The sequence below is a fragment of the Cinclus cinclus genome, chromosome 1, assembly GCF_963662255.1.
Source record: "Cinclus cinclus chromosome 1, bCinCin1.1, whole genome shotgun sequence".
Taxonomy (NCBI): Eukaryota; Metazoa; Chordata; class Aves; order Passeriformes; family Cinclidae; genus Cinclus; species Cinclus cinclus.
In genome coordinates, this window is record NC_085046.1 from 52,117,302 (window position 1) to 52,141,241 (window position 23,940).

Genomic DNA, 23,940 nt, shown 5'->3' on the forward strand with positions numbered 1-23,940 from the left:
AATAGAGATTCTTGTCCTCTGTGTGTGGTTTGGCATTTCACACCAGGTAAGGAGCCCGTCTTAGGGGAAACAACCCCAGTCATGCACTCAAAGACCCCACTTGTGCAATGGTTTTCAGACACTGGTACATCAGCAGTGCTTGTGTCTGCCCAGCTGCAGCCATAGGGTTTACGTTTCAGGATGTATCTGTGCTCAGGAAATTGGGAGTTTCAAGAATGCCAAGTGGGAAAGAAATCGCTCTGTGCCTGGCTTTGCCCAAGCAGGAGGCATGCAGAAAGCAGCTGCTAGGACAGCCCAGGCCAGGTGTTTGACAAAAGCTCTTACTCAAGACTATTTTCCTCCTTTTCTACTGGGATTGCTTCCTGGCAGACAACATGGTGTGGGTAAGCATTACATTTTCCTAGGAGAGACACCTTTTACCCAGATCTTACTCCCAGACTCTTTATTTGCCCTTTCTTATCTACATGCAACAGGACTTTCAGCTGCTCTTTTTGGGGCTTGGAAGTTAAAAGCCTGTGAGGGTACAGCTATTTTCCCCCAGGGCAGTAGTTCCTGCAATGAACAATGTATGAAATGAGGCTGGTCTGAATTCCACGAATCTTTCTACACCATGCTGATGATGGGCTTTCATACAGTAGAACCTAAAACTGTGTTACACTGGGACTACAGGTACAAAGGATAAAATTCTGTACCGTTATCTCAAACATATAGTAGAAATACCTCTGGAGAACCTTTCTTTGTTTTGCACACAAGTGTGCTCAAGTCAACATGTTTCTGGTAAATCTTGGAGTGTGCTGTGTAAAGTATCATACCAAAAGAAGCCCATCTTCTTCCTACAGAAATTAAAAATCCAGTGCATCTCTAGATTCTTTAGAGTCTTCTGCAGGCTGGGATTTGGAGAGTGACACATCATTCTTTCCATATTTTATTATTTCTGACCTGTGGCCTTCCTCATCAGAAAAATTACAGGAACTCAGCCTCCCCCAGCTGTATTTTGTTTGCCAGAGTCACATTTTCTAAGCCAGTTACAAAGTTTTAACTACTGCAAAACTTTTGTGATGTAACATAACTTCAACTGCACATAGGGTTTGTGATGACATTACTACATTGGTTGTTTCAAGTAAGTTATAGGATGTTTCAAAACTCTTTCTATCACCTCTCAAACACATCATATTACCACAGGCTAAAGCACTAATTATGTCTCAGCAGCTTTAATTTCAGTTGTTACACAAATTAAATAAGGAGGAGCTCCACAAAGTACCTGAAAAATCATACACAAAACTAATGACAAGGAAGTTTAAAGTCTGAAGATCTTCAACAGATGTGGCACCTTGCTGAGCTTGTCTGTCCTCTGGCATCCTTCAGGGCAGCCAGTGTAAATCTGAGCTGCTTTCTTAGGGAATTCAGGCTTTGCCCAAACTGGGGCCTTGCTGAAGGCAAAGGCTGAGGAAGGGCTCTCACTTTTGCTGCCAGTGCCGTGGAAGGCCCCAGAGCAAGAGGGCATTTCTTGGTTGCTGGGATCCCATCTTCACAGTCTGGCCTTGCAGGTTAGCAAAATACACACAGATATCCTGGCACATTCCAGCACTGACTTTCACTCCAATCCTTCACATTTTCTACAAGGAGAGTTCTGATTTTTCCTTCTGCTTGGAAGGGGATGGATTCCCTTGGAAGATGTACTTGGCAGAAAGGTTCTCCTCACATGGAAATGCTTCCTGGCAGCCTGAAATTCTTCTGCCCACCAACAACCCATTTTGTCCCCCTGGCTTATGATAACCACAGTGTAAAACCAGCACCTTTCTCTTCTCTGGGAGGAGCTGGTTTCACAGACCAGCCATCTGCACCTGACACGATGCGGATGGCCCCTGGAGAGAGGTTGTAGCTAAGTGGGGAGTCGTTATATTAGCCCCGGGTACAAACAACATGACCAGAGGAAATGACCTCAAATTGCACCACAGGAGGTTTAGATTGGATCTCTAGGAAATATTCCTTCAACAAAAAGGATATGAAGCTTGGGAACAAGCTGCCCATGGCAATGGCTGAGTCACCACCTCAGGTTTAAAAGTCATGTGCATGTGCCATTTGAGGACCTGACTGATTGGTGGAGTAGGCAATGTTAAGTTTGCAGTTGAACTGTGATCTTCAGGGACTTTTTCAACCTCAATGATGCAGAGTGTAGCATCAAGTGTAGCTCAACCAGTGTGGAGTCAAGGCTTACACTCAATAATCCCCAAGGGTGCCTTCCAACATGGATATCTATGAGATTGCCAATGGAGGTAGCTGATAAGAAAGACAAAAGAAAGACCAAGGGAAGTTCTTTGGAGAAGATTCAATCAAAAGCATCCTTAACCAGTACACCAGGGCCACTCTGAATGGCTGAGTTGGGGTGGGGCCAAAGAGTGGAGTTGGCTGGGTTGTGACATGCTATGGCACCTGTGACATGAGGGGGGATATGTCACAGTGGGAGCAGCTATAAAAGGCCCCATCAGGTACCAATGGTCCTGTATTACTTAGGCAAGTGGTGAGTGCACATGTAGTGGGGAGGCCACGCTGGGGACAAGGACTGAGGCAGAAACGCTGCACACAAGGCTAGGTTCTCCTCCTGCGTGCAAGGACAGCTCCTCAAGGCAGAGCTTTGGCCAGGGTACAGTGCTGCTGGGGCAGTGGGATAGACCTTCCTGCCCCCTGTCTTGGGGCCTGTCCTTCCTGCCCCCAGATTCCTGGGATTCCCATCCCTGCTGCCCCTACTGCCAGTTGCCTCCCTCCCCATCCCACTCAAGGCCTTCTCTCCATCCTTCTGCAGACCATGGATTCCTGGGTATTCTGGTTCTCGTTCTTGCTCTTTCAAAGCATGGTCCAGTACCCACAGCCTGTGGGTGATGGTTTGGATAAGGTGACACGTCTGCGAATGGAGGCACGTGCGAAGCTCCAAGAACAGGAGAAGATTCGGCTGGAGCAGGAGGTGGAGCAGCTTGCGCTGATGCAGAGTGGTGCATCCTGGGGAGACCTGCTCTGGTCTGCCTTGCAGCCCTGGCAGGTCTGGGCATTTGCTGGGCTCTTGGTTCTTCTCTTGACCATATGGTTTATGTGGAGGAAAAGAAGCCGTGAGGCAAAGATCAGTGTCAAGAAGGAGAAGAAAAAGGAGAAGGAGGAAGAGGAAGAGGACGAGACATGGGTGTATGATCTGAGATGGCTTCTAGATGAGCGCATACAGTGGCCTGTACAGGACCTGCAGACAGGTTGCAGCAGGACAATGGCCCTGATAGACAACTTCATAAGTGTCATTGGGCATGCCTTGACTGGGACCTTCTACCCGGTGCTGCAACAAGCCATTGGTTTTGGCAGTGCCTTTGAAGGTTGGACTGCTCGTGAGAAGGAAGTTGCGTACCATGTGCTCATACCCCTGACTCCTCCCCTAGGCCACACCTTCCACCTGGAGCGTGACACTGACCAGCAGAAGCCGGGCAGGAACTTCCGTGTCCGCGTGGAGCTGGAGTGCAGCTGCCCACGGGAGCATCAGGGTGTGAACCTACTGTGTTTCCTGCACCACCCTGATGTGGTTAGGAGGAGGACTCGGCAGCCCAACCTCCTAGACAGCCTGTGCACCGGCTTCTACCTCGATGTGCAGAAAATTGTCATCTGGTTCTGCACACTATTGAGAGCAAGCTGGCGGCATTTGCCCCAGTCACGCAGTTGGCATTTAGTGCTGCTGGCCTCCACACGCTCCTGCAACCTCAGGCTGAACAATGACCAAGAAAGCTTCCTGGTTAAGGTGCTGTTTGGGGTACGGCGACACACCTCAGACATCTTTATCACCAGCCGGCCTCAAGGGGCTCAGACGCCAAGCACAATGTGGCCTGAGACCTACGCCGTGGCAGAGACGAAGTTCTTCAGGCACATGGCCAGGCAGATGCCCCAGGACAGCTCGCACCTCAAATGCCTGCAGCTCCTTGCCTGTGTTCTTGTGCGCAAGGACTTTTCCATCCATTCTGTCAAGACCATCATCATGCACCTGCTGAACACTGTACCAGTTTCACGGTGGCACAGGAGATATTTCCTGCTTCAGCTGTCGGATGCCCTGGAGCAGCTGCGTTTATCTCTAGAAGAGGAACACCTGGAGCATTTTATTTTGGGCAACCAGAGGCTGCCAGAGGAGATCAGGTTGCCCCAAGATGTACAAAGAGCTAAGCCACCCAACCTCTTCCATGGCCTGGTTCAGGATCCAGCCGCCCACTCCCAAGCGATGCAAGCCTACCTTGATCTGCAGCGCTGCCTGGCAAGAGTCCTGGCCTATGGCCACTTTTAGTGGGGCTTGTAGGAACACAGAATCACTAGGTTGGAAGAGACATTTAAGACCATCAAATACAACCCATGCCCTAACACCAGCTCAACTAAACCATGACACTTAGTGCCATATCCAATCTTTTTTTAAACACATCCAGGGATGCTGACTCCAGAACCTCCCCCAGGCAGATAATTCCGGTTCTTTATCACTCTTTCCACAACAAACTTTTTCTAACATCCAACCTAAATTTTGCTTGGCACAGCTGAAGACTATGTTTACTCATTCTGTCAGTTATTGCCTGGAAAAAGAGATCAACCCCCACCTGACTACAACCATCTTTCACGTAGTTGTAGGGAGTGATAAGGTCACCTCTGAGTCCCCTTTTCTCCAGGCTAAACAACTCCGGCTCTGTCAGCTGTTCCTCACAGGCCTTGTGTTCCAAGCCCTTCACCAGCCTTGTTGCCCTCCTTTGGATATGTGTGCTCGCGGGGCTTGCAGCTGGTGGCAGAGAACCAGCTTTTAGTGGCATGACAAAGACAGGAATGAATGGGATACATAGACAAATAGATATATGCATATATACCTATGGTGTATATATATAACTGCAAAGATTTTTATTAACATATGTTTTTAATAGATCCATATTACAGTGTTAGTTTATCAATTATCATATTGTTTTATATATATAAAAAATATAGTACATATATAATGTCATTACCTGTTGTGATATATTAATACTCTCTAGTTACTGCATTTATAAGAGGCAAGATTTTTATTACTTAGATATACTCATAATATATATATTATACACAAATTGTATTTAATACAAAACAATTTAATAAATATAATGGAAATGAAATAAAAACTATTGTATAAAATTCCTAAGAAATTAAACAGAATAATATAAATTTAGAATTACATATTTATTAAATACATAAAATGTTATATAATAAAAATCATCATAATAAATATGATAATAAAACTATAGAAATTCAGTATGTATATAATGTCACTATCTATAGTGACACTGTACATATTAATGCTGTAGTTATTAATTGACAATATATTTATGACAGGAAAGTTTTCTATTACATAAATGTATTTTAGAAAGATATATAATGCATATCCCATATACAATATTTTTGTACAGAAATATGGCCATATACATATATGTTTGGACACTGTCCTGGTTTAGGGCAAATTTGGGAGAAAATCTCCAAACGGCCCCCCACAGGAAGTAAACCCAAGCGGTCCCTTCCCCAACCAGTTCTGGCCGAATTTTCCTAGGAGAGAACTGGAAAAAACCTGTTTATTCAACAGGCAAAGCACTGCCCAGCACAAAAAACAAACAATACGGAATAACAAAACCTTAAACCTCTTGCCGCTCTGAAGAGATGACAAATTCAGAAAGTCTCTCTCCTGTGGGTGCTAGCTCAGCTCAGTCTGTTATCAGTCCCTCCTGTGATGGAAAATGCTGCTGCCCAGCCAAGGCCCCTGTGGGCTGCAGCTCCTGGTGATCCCCCTGGATCCCCAGTCCAGAGCAGGTTCAAATAATATCAGGAAAAAAAGGAAAAAATGCTCCGGGGAACTTCTCTGCTTCAATTAGTCAAAAACTAACTAAAAGCAAAGGAGAGCTCTCTCCCACTGTCCACCACAGCAACACAGTCCAGGAGACAAAGTGATGAAGCTCCTATCTCTGTTTTGAAAACAACTGCCTCAGACATTCCACTGCTTCTCCTTCCCCCTCTTCACTCTCAAGTCGAACAAAACTTATTTCTGGGATAAGCAGACGAATGGGGATACAATTCATCATCACAAAGTCACCCCAGGAAAGACACATACTAATGCTCCATAGTTAGTGTCGGTATGACTGGCAAGCATAAAGCTGCTTTGCTGTTGTTTCAATAAAATGCAATCTTGCAGAATCGGAAGCATGTAAGACTTTCTTGATCTTGGCCAGACCTATAGTACTGCTAATTGCCACACACTGGGAATCTGGGCTCGTGAGCAGTCTCTTTGAACTCAGCCAAACTTACAGTGCTGAATTGGTTCTAATTAGAAATTAAGCCTAGGTGCGTCTGGCCCCTCTGATCCCAGAATCATAGAATGGCTTGGCTTGGAAGGGTCCTTAGGAATTGTTGCAACCCTGCTGCCAAGCTGTCCCTGCTGCAGGGACACCTTCCACCAGGCCATGTTGGAAGCCTCCAAGCCTCATCCAGCCTAGCCTGGAATACTGACAGGGATGGGGCAGCCACAGCTTCTGTGGGCAGTGTGGCCCAGGGCCTCATCAGCCTCAGAGGCCAGAATTTCTTCCACATCTCCAGCCTAAGGCCACCCTGTGTCAGTGGGAAGCCATTGCCCTTGGTGCTGTCCCTCTAGGCCCTTGTACACAGCAATTCTGCAGGTCTCTGGTGGGCCTCGCGCAGGGACTGAAAGGCTGCAGGCAGGTGCCCTAGGAGAAGCCCTCAGAGACCACTGGGGGCCAGGAGTGCCACCATCGGGGCAGCAAGCGGGGCCTGGCACGGCCATCGGGGCAGGAGGGCACAGGGTGGGCGCTGAGCCCCTGCCAGTGGGCTCCCGCAGCTCTGCATCCGTCATGGCTGAGGCAGCTTCCCAGGCACAGCTGGCCGGGGACATGTGGCCAGCCCGGTGCCACCCTCAGGGGCATTCCTGTTCTGGGGCCAGAGTCATTTGTGGCTGTGAGATGAGTGGCCATCATGACTTGGGTCCCCAGGATGGTGACAAGTGTGCGGGAGAAAATGCCAGACTGGGAAGAAGCAACAGTAAATAGCACACAGCATGGCCATAATAATACTGGTGTCTTACACTGGCTGTCTCTCTTTCCATGCGGAAATAGCAGAGGGGGTATCTATAAATAATAAGTACCTTTCAGTACCAATAAACCTTCACCAATACTGGATGGGTATTGCACAGCTTTCATCGTTGCAAAATTATGAGGAAAAAGGCCCAGCAGGGGTAGGTAGGCCAACACAGGCACAGCTGAGAACTGAAGACAAGTTTTTGGCACAAAATCTTTCTTCAGGTCTGAAATGTATGAAATAGATTTTTCAGAGAGTAATTAGATATGTAGGAGTCAGACCCCCCTGAAAGTAAAGGCAACTGATTTCCACAAAGAAGGGACAGAAGCAGAAAGGCAGTATGAGAGGAAGAACTAAAAAAAAACTGCAGCTTTGCATACAGAACAAGTCTCTTAACAGGGCTTCTTAGGAATGTAAGAAGAGGCTGGGCCATTCACTCTCTTTTTGTTCTCTATTTCTCATTGTCTCTTTTTTGGTCTTCATGTCCTTTTGTTCTGCTGATTGTCTTTCCATACCATGTTTCTCCCTACTCTCACCTTCCACAATTCCAGCAGTGTTACAAGTCCTAGCAAGTAGATATATTAATTAACTCAGCTACAGTGTAGAAACCTCTCACTTTTAAATTTTTTTTTTGTCAGGAAAGATTAAGCAATGCAATGATGTAATCATCTCCTGATGGTAGAAGTTGACTAGAAACTGCTAGAAACCTGCCACGGGAAGAAACAGTTTTATTTTGGAAAATGAAACAGCAGATAGTATTCCACTAAATCACAACAGTAAGGCAAAAGTTGTAAATAAGAAGCTGGAAGCTACTTGTGTAAGAGAACAGACTGGCTCGGCAACACTCTGAGAATAATGCCCAACTCAACTCAGCCAGGAAGCACATTCAATAAATATCAAAGCAGGCAGGATGCACTAAGGAACAGCAGCAGAACACACTCTGACGTTATTGGTACACTCATCATTTAATTTCAGATGAATCAAAGCCATGAGCCAAGGTTTGGGCTTGTGTAATTCAGCACTGCTAACACACACACTTTAGAAACACCACAGCCTAAGTGCTGAGCTCAGGGACAGTGCTGGACAGCTTTCTTAAATAAACTCCAACAGGAACATCAGCTTATACAGAACAATGGAGAGGGATAAATCTGGAATGAAGAAGATGAGCTAAAGACAGCAGTGATTAAATTAAATATTAGTATCACTGTGTGGAATCAGCCAGCCAGATTAGATCCAGAATTTTCTTTGGGGACTGCTGGACAGAAACTTGTTTTTTTCAGTTTTATTTGACTGCACAAGAGTGGTTTTATGGTGTCCCTTGTCCTGGAAAAATAATAATAAAGCACCACAAAAGAGAGCAGATCCCAGGCAGCAAGTTCAGGTGTGGTCTGGATGACCAGCACGGAGCTGAGGGGATGTGGGCTGTGGGCTGTGGGGAAGCCTGTGCAGCAATGCTGGCAAGCTGTTAAAGAGTGTCCAAAGGAGGGCAACCAAGAAGATGAAGGGCCGCGAGGGGAAGCCATATCAGGAGTGGCTGAGGTCACTTGGTCTGTCCAACCTGGAGGAGACTGAGGGGACACCTCATCAGAGTCTACAATTTCTTCCTGAAGGGAAGAGGAGGGACAGGCCCTGATTTCTTTTCTCTGGTGACACGACTAGAGGCACTGGCCTGGACTTGTATCAGGAGAGGTTAAGGTTGGATATTAGGATAAAATTCTTCCCCCAGAGGGTGGCTGGGCACTGGAACAGTCTCCCCAAGGCAGTGGTCACAGTACCAAGCGTGACACTGTTCAAGAACGCTCTCAGGCACATGGACTCTTGGGGCTGCCCTATGCAGGGGCAGGAGTTGGACTCGATGATCCCTGTGTGTCCCTTCCGAGTCAGGAGCTGCTCTGACACCCTCCCCTCCCCGTCCCTGTCCATCCGCCGTTCGCAGCGCCTCCCGCCATCGCCCCCTGCCGCGCCCCGCCGGCTCCGCAGCAATGGCGGCCCCCACGGCGCCCGCGTGAGCCCGATACCGACCGCGGCTGCCGTGAGTAGGGACGGGCGGCCGAGCCCGGGGCGCGGCCAGGGCGGGCCCCGCCGCCGCTCCCGCCGGCACCGCCGCACCCGAGCCAGACCGTCCGGCCCTCCCAGCGGGCTCGGCCAGGCGCAAAATGGCGGCGGGGGGCGGCTGGGGCCCCGCGGGGGCGGAAGAGGCGCGGGAGGGGGTTTGCACCGGGGCAATCCCGTCGGGGCCCCGGCCACAGCAGCTCCGCAGCGACTGCGGGGAGCGGCGGGCAAGGGCCTGCAAGGGCAGCGGGGATCAGCCCAGGGGCGCGGAGCGGTGGCATCACTACGAGTGGCATCACGTTCAGTGACCCCGAGAGCCTGAATACATTTCTCCTCCGGCCCTGTTAATGGTATTTGCACTTAAGATACCTCTCGGCCGCCTTGAGAAGAGGAGTGCGAGGCAAATTTATCTTGCAAGCTACAAAGAAAGCTTGATACACACAGAGTAATCAGAACTGCGGCTGAAAACATCTCTTGTAGCTTAAAGCAGGCACAGGCCCACAGTGCCCTGCATTGTGGGGAATTTGGTGGCAGGAGTACAGCCAGAGGAAATATGGAGAGGTAGGGCGAACATAAAGCAAACTGGTTGCAGTGACTCATCCATGTGGTAAGGAATCTGCAGTCAAATTTACCTTGTTATTCAGGTACAGCTGGTGAAGCAATCAGGTTGTCTTAAGCAGGTTAAAGTTCAAACACTACAAAGAAAGGGACTGCTATGTTTCTCTATAAAAATCGGAACTTCCCTGTTTAAGTCTGCTCTGATCACTGAAGCAAACAAGATTTCCCCTATCCCTTCTTACTGGTGAGGCTGGTTGCTCCTGCTTTCCAATCTAGTTGGTTTCTTTCTGCTCATTCACATGAGCTCTTTAAGTGCAAGAAGAGAGTGTGTAACTTGAAGAGTGGCCTGAGTTGCTTCTTTCAGAGCCAGTTTTTGATGAATTGAAATGTTAAAACTAATTTCAAAAATCCCTAGTACAGTCTCAAAGGCTGGAGTAATAGCAGGCTGCGACGGCAAGGTGGCCCTGTTCCACCGCCCAGCTTAATTCAACATCGTGCTGTACCTCTTGCATCAGGCTTAGGGATCAGTTGGCTTTTTCAAACTTGGTTTTTCCAGTGCATCAAGGCTTTCTGGACATGGCATGCACTGCAGCTGTACAGTCCAGCAGTAAGATGGGAAAAGTGGCATGAGCATCTCCATTCCAGCAGCAACTCCTGAGGTCTGCATTTAAATCCAGTGTTAAACTGGAACTACTCTTTGTTTTGAGTCTAAACTTTGACTCAAACTTGAACAGTAAACCAGTATTTCATATCACGCAGTAGCCTTTGTCAAGGGTTCTCAAATTTGACTGGGGTGTGGCAGAGAAAGGTGCATGTATGTTGACAGATAACAAAATACTGCCTTTCTGCCTAGAGATCCTTTTGCTATTTAAGACTTGGCAAAAATTACTGCACTCAGTATCTCAGTTATTTAAGTGCTGCAATACCCCAGATCAGCCAAATTCCATTAAACACAAAGTGCAAAGGAAAGTTATCTTAAACAAGCAATGTACCAATTGCAAAGTTGTTATGTTTACTCCCCAAGGAAGAAAGGATTCTCATCAAGAGGGAGGTGAAGACGTTAGCCAAACTTAATGTGTCATTCTTTTATTAGATGATCTTTTGCTTAGACTACTGTAAATTGAATGAAAAAACATGGAGAAGGGAGATAAGGAGCTTTTGGGATTAAAAGTAAAAATAAACCCCAAAGCCTCCATTACTATCTTACAGCTTTTTCTAAGTAGTATTTTGCTGTTGCAGTTCTGAAATTAATGAAGTTTGCATGGATTATTGGTGAGTGTGTTTCACTTCAAAGCTGGTTATTCCCCAGAAGTCAGAGACTTTGCATGTCTGTTAATATAGTACTTTCCAGGCCACTTTTCAAATATGAACTTCTGGGTTTTGACTCAATGCCACAGGAGCAAAATAACATCCTTACCTTTGCAGCTGTGACCACAACATAAAATCAAGCAGGAAGAATAGCTGATGCTGGGGGTTGTTTTCACTACACTTAAGGCACCTTGAGAGTTGGACCTCACACAAAGAGACAGCCCACTCACACCCTCCCTAAGCAACGTGGCTGTTAGGGCACTTGGCCTTTCTTTTTTACCTGCCCCAGTTTAGCCAGCACAGGTGAATGCATCTTGTCTATTCAACAGCCCAGCTCCCTCTGTGTGAGCATCGCTGTTGCACAGCACCTCCCCCCATTTGCCTGTGCTGCCTTACCCAGGCTTCAGCACACCCCTCGGAGCAGCTGCAAGGATGGTTCGGTGGAAGCCCAGCTTGTGGTTGTTCTGGGAACTAAGAGGAGGCTCTGGGCACCGATCTGAAAGGTGGCTGCATCAGCTCTAGACAGCTGTCCTGTGTAGAACTCTCTGCTTGTCCAGCTCCCAGCTGTACAAATGCTGCTAAAACAGAAGTTGACAAGTGATGTGTGTGAATACCTACCTTGAAATACTTGCATATTCAAGCAAGTGGGAGGGAGGTGTGTAAGAAAAGCACTTAGCTGGATTTTTCTTTTTCTCTGTACAGCTGCTAGTGACTCAGTCTACAGTTTCGAGCCACGATTTTGCATAACTGAGGAGGTTGCAGGAAATGGCTATATTATATCTCAGTTTCTGTGAGGAGCAGTTATATGACCATCAGGCTAGTGTGGGAGCTAACTTCTTGAAGATGCAGTTTTACGTTTTTCTAGTCAGTATATTGTAAGGAATAGAAGGTCCTTGAGAGTGTACTTTTGAAAAGCTACCTGATACACAAGAATATTGTAATATGTTAGTAAAATTTCAAGTTATCAGTTCAGCATTACTTCTTACTCTTTTTCCCTGTTGTGAGCAGCTAGGAAAAGCACCACCCGGTACTTTATTCTGACATTTGTCTTTTAGCATGTTTTGGGATCCTTTCTGGTATTAGAATGTAAGTGACAGAATCCTTTCATCTGCTGTGGTGCAGTGGTGGTTTTTTAACAATTGCAAAGCAGTAATAGCAGTTGAATTTAACCACCCCAACCCCCTTCCCCCAGGGCAGAGTAATTTGCTTTTCTTGGTGTTTAAGTGCTTTCACTAAATGTTTTCGAAATACATAGTCCCTATTTCCAGAGTTGTCTGAGGGTACTCTGCATATCCTTGGTACACAGCAGGTCATAGGGGCTTTGTCCTGCCTTTCTTACTCCTCCCTACACCAAATAAAAAGTCAGTCCTGGTATTAATTTGATCGCTACATTAAACATAGTAAACCAAATTATCCATTGCATCAAAATGTATTCTGCCATCATGTTGTTAGACCTCTTATAGATCAAACTGGAGGCAAGTGAAAAGGGAATGTTTTCTTTTTCCTGTCTGTAGCTGTATCTGCTTTGAAGATTGGCTTTGTAAGCTTCTCCCATTAACTAACAAAGAGATAGAAATCTGCCACATCCCTATGTGCCTTCTCCAGATGTGGATTAAGCTCATTAATGGCAACAGTGATCTCCCAGACTGTCTGACAGGTGTTGATCTGTGCACCAGCACTAGTGAAGATTCTCACATTGATGATGTTAAATGAGGGAGAGCCAAGAGCATGGGCTTGAAGCAGATTGTCTCCATGTACTGCACTTTGACTTGAACATGACGTTCTCAGATGGATCACCAGAGGCTGCACCACCAGCTCAACACTCTTCACAACTCACAGGTGGGAAAGGCCATGAGGGCAGGCAAGAGTTAACCTAAACCAAACACAACCCTCAGCATTAGGTATTTTCATTTGAAGACTTATGCTTGTTCCTGATACAGCCATAGCCAGCAGTAATTATAAGAATCCAGTCTAACATTAAAATAATTAAAATTGACATATTGAACACCCCAAGAAGGAAGACCCATAAGTAATGGGAATATCTATAAGGAAATTTGATCCAACAGAAGTCTAGAACAGTTCCAAAGACTTCACACCACTCCTGTTCAGTCTTTTAGAACTCTACAGAAGCCTCTACAAATGGTTGCATGGTATTGGTAAACAACAGAAATTGAAGGTGTAAACACAGGGTGATACACCAAGATCTGGACTTCTTGAAAAGACATGGTCATCTGAACAACATTCATTTTAGTTGAATATGAGGGATCCATCACATGAGGCTAGGAAAGGTATGTGGGGCACCCGAGAGGTAGGACAAACTAAAAAGATACTCAGAGTAAAGAGGCGTTTGTGGATACAGATAGTTTGTTTTGGCAGGTTATAAGTAAGTAGAAGGAATTCAGGTCTTGTCAGAGATAAAAATAAATGGATTTGTCCTGTTTATGGCATAAGAGAATCACAAAAGAAGTTTTAACATTAAGCCCAGGCTCAGATGCAAAAGTTAAAAGGTTAGAGAACTGCAAAAACCTGCTCTGGAAAGTGTGTGAGATAAGAGTGATAAGGATTCATTTGATAGGCTTAGAGGAAATTCAGATACTTTCCATATGGGTGTGGTTTTATCAGAGATTGCTGCTGGGCTGCTATTCATCCTGCTGGGGGAAAAAGTGTAAGCCAGTAGGGGAAAGACAGGCCTTGTAAAGAGTCAAGGATAATTTAGATGGACACACAGTGAGGAAAACAAGCCAGGAAATACCTTATTTAGAAGGATGGTGTTTTTTTCCTGAGGTCTGAAAATGAGGAACACTGTTATCTTTAAAATCCTTCATATCTTGTCAACTCAATGCAAAAAATCCCTAAGTTCTACATATAGCCTTTCTTACTCTGATTTCTGGTATAATTTTTGTCTGGGCTCTCCACAAAATTAAAACCTCTTCAAAATATGTAATTAGCATTCCTTCAGTGGCCTTTTCTGTCAGTACCCATGCCAAGTAGTTGACAGAATGATTTTTCCCCTGTACTACCTGTGCATCATTATCTCCAGCCATAATAAAGGCAGAACTTGGAGAAATATTTGCCATATATGCTGCTACTGGTTGTCCAGTAAGTGTCTTATGAAGATAATGAGCCTACCTGTTTACACGAGTGACACAGCACTCTTTTTGCATGGCTTAAGTATCACAGATTTAACTTCCAGTCAATAAAATCTTTAGGCTTGAATTTTTGCCTTGGCACCTTAATACTGTCTCTCCTTAGGATCCTGAGAACAGTAACATGATGTACTTCATACACCAACACATTTTGACTACTGAGTTTAGATGGAAGAATGATGTTGCTTATTCCAGTAGGATTGAAAAGCAACTGTCAGCACTTAGAACTACAATGTGAATTGCATGTTAAGTTACTGGAACTGCAGCGATCTAAGATTAATCCTGGCATCCAGGAATATTTCCTTGGATTTTACTGGACACATACATTTGTGGACACAGCTGTACAAGCACTGAGAGAGAAAGTTACAAGCCTACATACTTCAGAGCCTGCAGTACAGTTAAAAACATACAGCATGCTAGCACAAGTGAAAGGGAGAGCTACTATGTGCAACTTGATCATTACATTTGGTCTAGCAGTTTCATGGAAACAAAACTGCTCTACAAGTACTGGTTTGCTGTGGCACAACATTTCTACACGTAGCATGGTTAGAGAGCCCATCTTTAACAGATGCTTTAGAATAAATAGTACTGCTAAGATTTCTTGTGCTGAATAGGAGTACATTAAGAAGATGGAAGCCATCACACACCACTTAGAAAATGGTAATTAGTTGCTTACCAAGACCCCCATATACACCACATAACAGTCTTCAATCCTTGTCAAAAATAAAAATATTTCAAAATTTGAAGCCTAGAACATTTTCACTTGGTTTCCTACCTAAAGTAGCTGTAGGCTCCTGCTTTAAAGTGGCTCATCATAATACTAGAAGCTCACAGATACCTTCTTTCAAATTTTGGTGTCTCTCCCTTGCTACTTTTTTCTTAACCCTTCTTCTTTGAGCTTCACAGGTGCAAAGCTTTCAGTTGAATTAACTCAGCCTTATCCAGAAGTGGTGAAGAATGTGTTTCTCTGAATATTAATCTTGCTACGTATGAAGGGCAAATGCTTAAAAAAATAAATTGCCTGAATTTCTGTTACTTTGGGAGTTTGGCGATTTGTTTGTTTGGTTTGGTTTGATTTGTTTTTCCAGTCAGAATTACACAGGCTTCTGAGTAAATTAGTTAACTCCATGGGTATACATTGTTAAACACAGAATGTTTGCTTCCCATGTTTATTACAAAATCTACAGTGATCTCCACAGAGCTTTCATTTAATTGGAGTTTTGCCACCAACTTAAATAGGTAGCTCAGGTCCAAGTTCATTAACAGAATGGAAAGATTTACTCCAAGTGTGGGATGTAGTAGAAAGATTAGAAGCTGAGCAGTTGCCTTTACATGGTGAGCATGCCTGAGCTTGATGAGGTTATTTCCTGAACCTAAACTATAAACAAGGAACCGTGCAAAGTTGCAAAACTGCATATGGGATGCATCTGCTGGAAATTATAACAAAAACTAACAACCTTCACCTCACTGAAGTCAGTGAAACATTTTCCGTGTATTTAATTGGAGCCAGGCTTTTGCTGTAGGCACTTACACTTTTGTTTTGAGGGAATTAATGCACCTCACACAGTAAATACCTCTGAGAAATGTTTTAGCTCCTCTGCTTCCCAGTTCTCCCTTTTTCTTTAGGGTGAGTTTTAAATTGCTTTCCTAAACCTTTTCCATCTCCATTCCCCCTTTTAAGTCAGAAACTAGATATCCTTTCAGCATTCTGCTTGAGCAACACCAATGACATCACTTTTACACTGTATTAATCATGATGCACAACAGTATGATGTCTTCCATCAGAATTGCAAAGCACTTAACAAATATTAATTAAAAAGTACTGCGTCTCTGCAAGGTGTGTAAGTAATTAATTTTATAAGCCAATGCCGTTTAAAGGAGAGAGAAGGGTGTATTCTCATCTTAGTGCAGAGCCTCTTTACAGTTATTTTCTTCCTGGGTGTCTAGACCTGAAGTAAGTTCTTTTTGCAGCTTTTGTAATGACATCAGTAACAGGCACATTTGTGAAGCTGAAGGGCAAGACATCTCTTGTATTTCCATTATGTAAAAGCACATCCTCTCAAATTCATTGTCAGTTATAACTGTGGTAAATCATGTCATTAGAGAAGATGGGAAAAATTTGAGACTTAAGCTCCAGCCCTGCCTTCACTTCATTAGGAACAGGTGTTCCTAAACTTTTGGTGTCCTATGTTTGCATTTGTGCAGGTAGCAAAGGACTTCCTAGATGCTACAGGCTTCCTTTTCCCAGACACATTTACTCTTTGCACTGGAAATCACATTTGAGCAGATTTTGAGGGGTTCATAAATTTGTCTAGGCTTCCTGGATGTGTGGTAGCTGTAGAGAGCAGATACTTCTGAACTGGTTGGTGCATGCCTGGGAACTCTGGATGTCAGCACTGTGAGCACACGCCGCAGTTACAGGACACGAAGCCCCTCAGAGGAGCAGCTCTGTGTGTGTGCTGTGCTGTCCAGCCATGCATATGAAGTGCAACACATCAGAAACAGCAAACTTGATGTAGACATGGCTGTGCAGTCAGGCCCATGCTTTCATGGGGGAACTATGTAGGTATTTGCATATAGATTATGCATCCCCTGTTCCTGTGTGTTGCAGCTGCTGCGTATGTACACAGTTTCTTCTACCCGTGAAATCCTCTGCAAACCTATGGGATTTCTACCACTCTAGTTTGCACCCTGATATACACACTCCTCCAAAGAACAGGACCCTTACTTGTTCTACTCCTGTCAATTCCCCCTTCCCTTCTAGTAACAATAAGACAATAAGACAGTTGTCTTGCAATAAGACAGTTCTTCCATGAGACACCCTCAGACAATTTCAGTTTGCACAGAAGAGAGACGTGGCAGTCCCCAGTTCTTTTTCCCTCCCCAGGAGTCCTTGGTCTTAGTAATTCTGCTGCTTACCATGCCCTGGTTCTGACATGTGTTGGATCTCCCCGTTAGTCATTTTGACCTATTAGCCTGGAAGAAAAATAGCAGAAAGGTGGGTAGCTTTTTTGGGCATAGTGAGGTAAATGGCTAACTAAATGACAGATATGAGGTAGAGGATCAGCAAATTTGCCAATGGTACCAAGCTGTGAGGTGTGGAGGGAAGTGATGACACTTGGCAGACTTGAGAGGTAAGCCTGTGTGAAGCTCATGAAGTCTAACAAGGCCAGGTGTAAGGTGCTGCAGATGGGTTGGGGCAATCCCAAGTACAAATAGTCTGGGCAAAAAATAGATTGAGAGCAGCCCTGGGGAGAAGGAGTTGGGGGTGTTGGTTGATAAGAAGTTTGACTTTACCCAGCAATGTGTGCTTGCAGCCCAAAAATTCAGCCATTTCCTGGGCTGCTTTCAAATCGGTGTGGCCAGCACAGCCAGGGAGGAGATTCTGCCCCTCTGCTCTGTTGTCATGAGACTCTATGTAAAATGCTTTGTCCAACTTAAGAATGTCATGGACCTGTTAGAACAAATCCAGAGGAGGGCTACAAAGATGCTCAAAGGGCTAGAGTGCCTCTCCTTTGACAACAGACTTAGAGTTGGGGATGTTCTGCCTAGAGAAGACTCCAGGGATATCTTAGAGCAGCTTTCCTGTACCTAAAAGGGACCTTTAAAAAGCTGGAGGGAGACTTTACAGGGGCCTGTGATAGTAGGGCAAGAGAGAATAGTTTTAAACGGAGAGTAGGTTTACATTAGATATTAGGGAGAAAGTATTTATTGTGAGGATGGTAAAACATTGGAACAGGTTGTCCAGAGGGATGCCCCATCCCTGAAAATATTCAAGCCCAGATTGGATGGGACTTGAGCATCCTGATCTAGTGGGTAGATCAGGATGTTCCAGTGACCTCCCTGGCCATGGCAGGGGCTTTGGAACTGGATGATCTTTGAAGTCCCTTCCAATCCAAATGATTTCTGTGATTCTATGATCAGGGGAATACTGAGATGTTGCAGGTGCAGCTGGGAGGATGGCAAAGAGGTTGAGAGACTTGACCTCTTACTTTTGCAAGTGACTTGTTAGATCAGCTTAACTGCCTTTGAAGTGGTAATTTGATTTGTTTCTTTTATAGGACAGAGGTCCTACATTGCCTCTTTTTCTATTTTCCTTGGAAATGTCATTCAGTCTGGGAAAATATAGGTGGATTCAGTTTTTCATCGCAATACCACATTAGAATAATATATTTGTAAGGGTTATCAAGGATTTTGTACATTGCTTTCCTACAGGCATTTGCATATAAACTTTCTTCCATATGTTTCTGTGGCCTCATACCAGTTTGGTTGTTTTTCACTGCTATTCATATGTTGGAGGCTAAAACCATTGCTATAATCATGTTCATAAACCTCTGTGATTTTTAAACATGCATATTCTGATTCTGTTATCCACAAAAATACTTCTAATCCATTATCTTGCTCTGTTGAATTAGTTTCAAAGTTATACCTAAAGCTAAACACCTCCCATGTTGTGTGGAAACTGCTTTGAAATTAAACAGAAATGTGAGAAACTTCTGTTGGCTGCCTCAGAGAGTGTCAAGCACATCAAATATTACTCCCACCCCCCTGGAAAATTAAGAAATAAATAATCTTTTTTTCCCCTACTTCCAGCTAGATTTGAACTGGAAGAACATAAAATCACACATTATGAAATTCTGATTTTTCCTTCAGTATTGTTTGAGAAATGATAGACTACTTCAGTGCCTTAGTAAAGCAGTTTAGACACCCATCTGCCACAGTGGTGGAGCTCAGAAGATCAAAAGAACAATCTCGTCTGCTTGACACACGCTCACACCCAGTGTTCATTCATTAATGGCATACTTTTAGCATAGGTTGTAACTGTACACATTGCACCAAAAAGCAATGCCATGAAGTCCCCTATCCCTAGGGAACAGAAGGAGCAGAAGAAAAAGTGGTTGATTAAAGCATTCTCAGCAGCTGAGAACATTTCTAACACTGACATGTTTTACTGTGAACTTTGAAAGGGTGGGAAGAATAACTGCTCACCACCATCTTCATTTGATGGTATTGTTCAGAATAAATCCCCCACTGGTAGAATAATCCCTGATAAGAGGCATTCTAGCTTTCAGAAGACATGCTCTCAAAGCATACACAGTGGGGGGATATTGTAGTATCAGCGCTTCATAAAATTGGTTTGGGGTTGCCCATCTCTTTTGGTGACAGAAAGTGGAGGTCTCGATATGTGTGTCTTAAGCCAAATATGACCCAAATATGACTTTTTCTGAAGTAAAAGAGAGTTTGTCTTTCCCTGACAGAGAGAAGATCCATTGTATTTTTCCTGATACCATTGGGGGCGGGGGGGGGGGGGGGGGGGGGGTGGTGGGAAGAGGGAGGGAGTGGGGGGAAAGGGAGGAGAAGGGGGGTTGGAAACTAGACAGTCTTTAAGGTCCCTTCCAATGCTAGCTATTCTATTATTTTATGATTTGCTTACTGTTTTTGCAATTTTAGAAAATAAATTTTCTCACCTCTAGTTTAGGAAAATCCCAGTTGTAATGAGGTTAACTGAGTGGATTCTAGGTCCCACTCATGGTAGCACTGACTTAGTGGCAGAGCACCAGGAACGAATCTGGCCCTTTCTCTCCATGAAAGTGAAAGTGTGTTAGGCAGGCGTTTCAGCACGCAGGGTAGCGTGCCTTTGGATTGTACAGAGCTAATCCTCTTTATACTTTGCTGACTGTAACCTGCTTAGTCTTACATGAAATGTATTTGTCGTCCTTTTCTGAGCCTGATCCAAAGCCTGTTGAAGTCAGTGGAAAGAGTCCAGATATGTTTTCAGTAGTTTTGGAGCTGACTTTATATGAACAGCTGGTCTAGCACTGAGTCTTCTAGTTGAAAGACAAGGAAAATAAGCAGCAGCAAACCACATTGGACTCAGTGCTATATTAAATATATAAATGAAAGTAACGTAAAACTTGTAAAACCAGACTGGACAAAATACTCTGAAACATGCTGCAGGGAACAGTCTAGTGCTGGCAGGGGAATACATTAGTTATTTAATGATTTCTTTTCCATAGCTTTTACTTTTCCACATATTCTGTAATGTAACAGTACTTTTTTCTCCTTGGGCAAATAGCTGTCAGACAGCAGCACTGGAATGAGAACATATGTAGTGTTCGCTTTTATCTTATATTACAAAAGAAGTATGAATACCTTGTGTTATTCCAAGTATAAAATTACAGGTGTCAAATCATTTGGTGCTTTAAATGCTGTGCCAGAAAAGTAATCCAGTAAAAATAGCTATGTTGTGTCAAAACTGAGCAGTTAGTATTGTTATTACAGTTTCTTGCATGTAAAATGGCAAAATACAGCAGTGTAAGATGGCAAAAACCAGTGTAAGACCAGCAAGAAACTTGCCTGGAATCACCCGGATCATAGAAAGACAGGAGGATGGAAGCAAGGTGAACCTAATGACCCAAAGTCTGATTTACAGTTGATTTGGACTTTAAAAATGCTGTTAAACAAAAGCTGGTTAACATCTTAGGGGCTGATTCTTAGAGACCCCGAAGAGTTCAATTGAAGAGTGATTTATGCCTGGTTCTGAGTGAGTATGTGGTTGATCCTCTGACCTAAGGAGTGTACCATTTAAAAAGTCAAATATTATTTAGCTGGAAAGGTTGAAGAATTTTATCATCTTCACATTACAGGTGGGAGTGCAAAACAGGGGTGAAGAAGTTCTGGCTGGCTTGAACAGTCAGGGTCTGAGTTGTCTGTGGCATACAACTCTCTGAGAACCCCTAAGTCCTGTCAAGTGCTTTGCAAGCAAGGCCATCCTATGGTATGGATGTGAAGCTGTGAATGAATGTATGTGGTGAAGTTTTGTGTGGATCTGAAGTAAAAATAGAAGATACAAGAGCAGGTCATAGCAGACCTATTGTCAATTTCTCCTCAAAAGATCATGAAGAGCCAGCCATACACACTTTATGCAGCTTCTGGAATTTAGGTTAAATACTTTTGTTGTCCATTCCACAAAAGCCTGGACAGAAGAAAATTTTTATAGTAGATTGTGTTTACTAGGGGGCAGAAGAATCACTGCATTTAATACTCTTTTCCAGGTCTTCAGAGCAACAGTGAGACTTGGACAGAGACAGCTTGATTTGCTAAATTGGGAACATGCTGCTTCAGTCAGTATGGATGTTAGGAAGCTAATTAAAGGACGTAGCAGCTGACAACTGAATCTTTAATCCCTGTCAAATCCCTTAAGTTTATGACTACTATGAAGTAGTTCATATAGAAAAGAAATTTTTACTCCTGAATTCATGTGTTTCCAGATGAGATACGTTTATTTTCATGGCAATAATCATAACACATTTTACTTAATATTTTCAGGATTAATTCTATCTGCTTTACAAATCATTCCCCAAATCCCAGCTCTCTTCCTCTACTTCTTGAAAACTATAGGAGTCATATTCGTTGTCCACACTGGTATTTTAAGTAAGTGGCATGAAGGGTGTGTCAGGCTGCATAGCATGCTGCTGAACAGCAGACCAAATCCTGGTGCTTAGCAGCTGCAGTTGTGCTGGAAGGTCAGAAACACCAAGGACATATAGTGCATCAAAACTTGCCTGTCCTGATATAGTGAGGAACAGTCACACGTGTTGACTTACAGAAAAACTTTGGTTCCTTTTTTTTTTCTTTGCAAACAACATGCTCTTGCTGAATGTAAATATCTCATGCTGCTATGATTAGGTCAATTTTAGGTGCATTTCCATTAATCTGTGAAAAGATTGTGCCAAAACCTGGAATCAGCTATGAAGGATAAATTGTGGGGTTTTTTTAATTTCTGACAAAAAAGAACTCATCAGTAGGTTGTTAGTCAATGCATCAAAGGATGCATCTAGTGTGCCTCAGTATGCTGCAACATGAGCTATTTGTTCAAAAGTTAGCTCTAGTTAACTAACATGACTATTCATTCTAAAATAAGCACTGAGGCAGTGCTTGCTCCCAGGCAAATACTTGTTCTGCTACAGTTCTTTCTCAGCTCAGCTGCCTCTGATCCCCTTTGCAAGTGCCGAAGTTGTTAGCCTTTGTAGTCATGACAGTTAATTACCACTCGTTTTTGTTCACTTTTCTGCATGGCCAAAAGCTTTTATGTTTTTTACATGATTTGGGAGTGGAAAGACTCGGCTGCATTAAGGGACTGTTTCTCATGCAATATGTGATTAATAGTTGCCAATAAGTGGTCTGCCATATGTGTGCTGGCAGGTTGGTGGCTGTGCAGCTGCACTGCTAATTACACGGCTGGGCTGGGTAAGCACAGTGCCTCTGATGGTGGAGATAGGCTCCAAGGCCCTGCAGGAGATGGAGATTAGGTAAACTGGGCCACCTGGGCTGTGGTGGCTAGATCTGGCATCTGGGGACAGATGGGATGGATCTGCTGGGGTTGAAGCCTGGACATGTGGAGAGAACACCTAGGAGCTATGATATGGGGCAGTGAGTAAGGAGCAGAGAGGAAGAAGTTAATAGTAGGCTAAAGCAATTCATGTAGCAATCAGCTGTGCACAGCATGGCCCTTTGGTATTGGGCTGGACTCCCTTAGTTTTGGGAGTGTTTGTGTAGCAGGAGAGGAGCATGTATTATTGTTTAGCTTTTGTATCAGTCCAAGAAAACTAGGTTTATCTCCCAGTTCAAAAGCATTGTCCCCACAGAAACGGATATTCAATGCTCTTTAGAGATTGTGGCCTGCAGTAGCAGGAAGCTCAGGAGAGACTGCATACTTTCAGTATCTCTAAGCTGTGGAGCTTTTTCCTTGAATTATGATTTTCCTTTTCAGCTAAATAAGCCATAGCAAAAAGCCTTTCACTGTGTGTTAAGATATTCTCAAGTGCTCTTGTTTCCAAGGGTGACTTTACTGGGGGCAGCAATGCAGTCTCAGAACAGATCTCTTACGTGTCCCAGTTACAGAATTACTTCCTGTGCTGCTGACAGCTTGATTTGTGAAAGAAAAAAGAATAGCAAAACAAAACTCAAACCACAGCCAGTCCAAGAGAGAAAAACACAGACTTGTTGCACTTTAGAGAAAGTGTCAAACACAAACATCTCAAAGGAAGAAAGCTTCTAGTCTTCATGTACATTATAAAAATCCTTTTACAAGGATAAGTCACATAACTGTAACTATTTTTAAGCTTTAGAAGTTTCCTGTTTAGTACCTATGGGATAAGTCTGTGCAGCTAGCTGGAGGCCAGTTTTAACCTTGGGCCATTGAAATCTGTTGACCTGTGGTTTGGTACAGAGCTGGCCATTGTTGTTTTTTTCCTGCTTTGAAATAGGGGATATCTGGGAAACCTCTAGCACCACCACCCCCCAAAACAAAAAAAAAAAAACATGTCTGACAGTGTGCTAGACCTGCTTTACTTAGCTGCTAAGTATTGCAAAATAGCCAGATATTGAAAATGCTGCTAATTGAGCAGATGTCAGACTTAGAAACTCATCATTATGCGTTTATACTGTATCTGGTAGACACTAAGAAGACTTTAAGTGCATGTATAATTTCAGAGCTGTTTTGTTCTGGTTTGAGACTAAGCAGTAGTTGTAGAAAAAGAAGACTGAAGTGAAGTGTTCTGCAGTTGAGCAAGCAATTTTATTTCTAAAGCAAAATCTCATGCACTACAGGGCTCATGATTCATAAATCTGTTACAGTGCTGAAGGAAGCTTTGTCTTGATTTGTAGCTTATAAAAACAGGATTTTGGTAATAAATGTGTTTTTCAGAATTACAGACCAGCAGATTCTTAAATGTAGAGGTCATGGCTTTGTCTTAACAGTAGTCTCCTA

At 43.9% G+C, this 23,940-nt stretch overlaps 1 protein-coding gene across 1 annotated transcript; it reads left to right on the plus strand.

Annotated features, from left to right (window-relative positions):
• The first annotated feature begins 2,806 nt into the window (after nucleotides 1-2,806).
• On the plus strand, nucleotides 2,807-4,306 carry LOC134051427 (inositol 1,4,5-trisphosphate receptor-interacting protein-like 1). Its single transcript, XM_062505167.1, has one exon. The coding sequence runs from the start codon at nucleotides 2,807-2,809 to the stop codon at nucleotides 4,304-4,306; it is 1,500 nt and encodes a 499-aa protein (XP_062361151.1).
• Nucleotides 4,307-23,940: the final 19,634 nt, after the last annotated feature.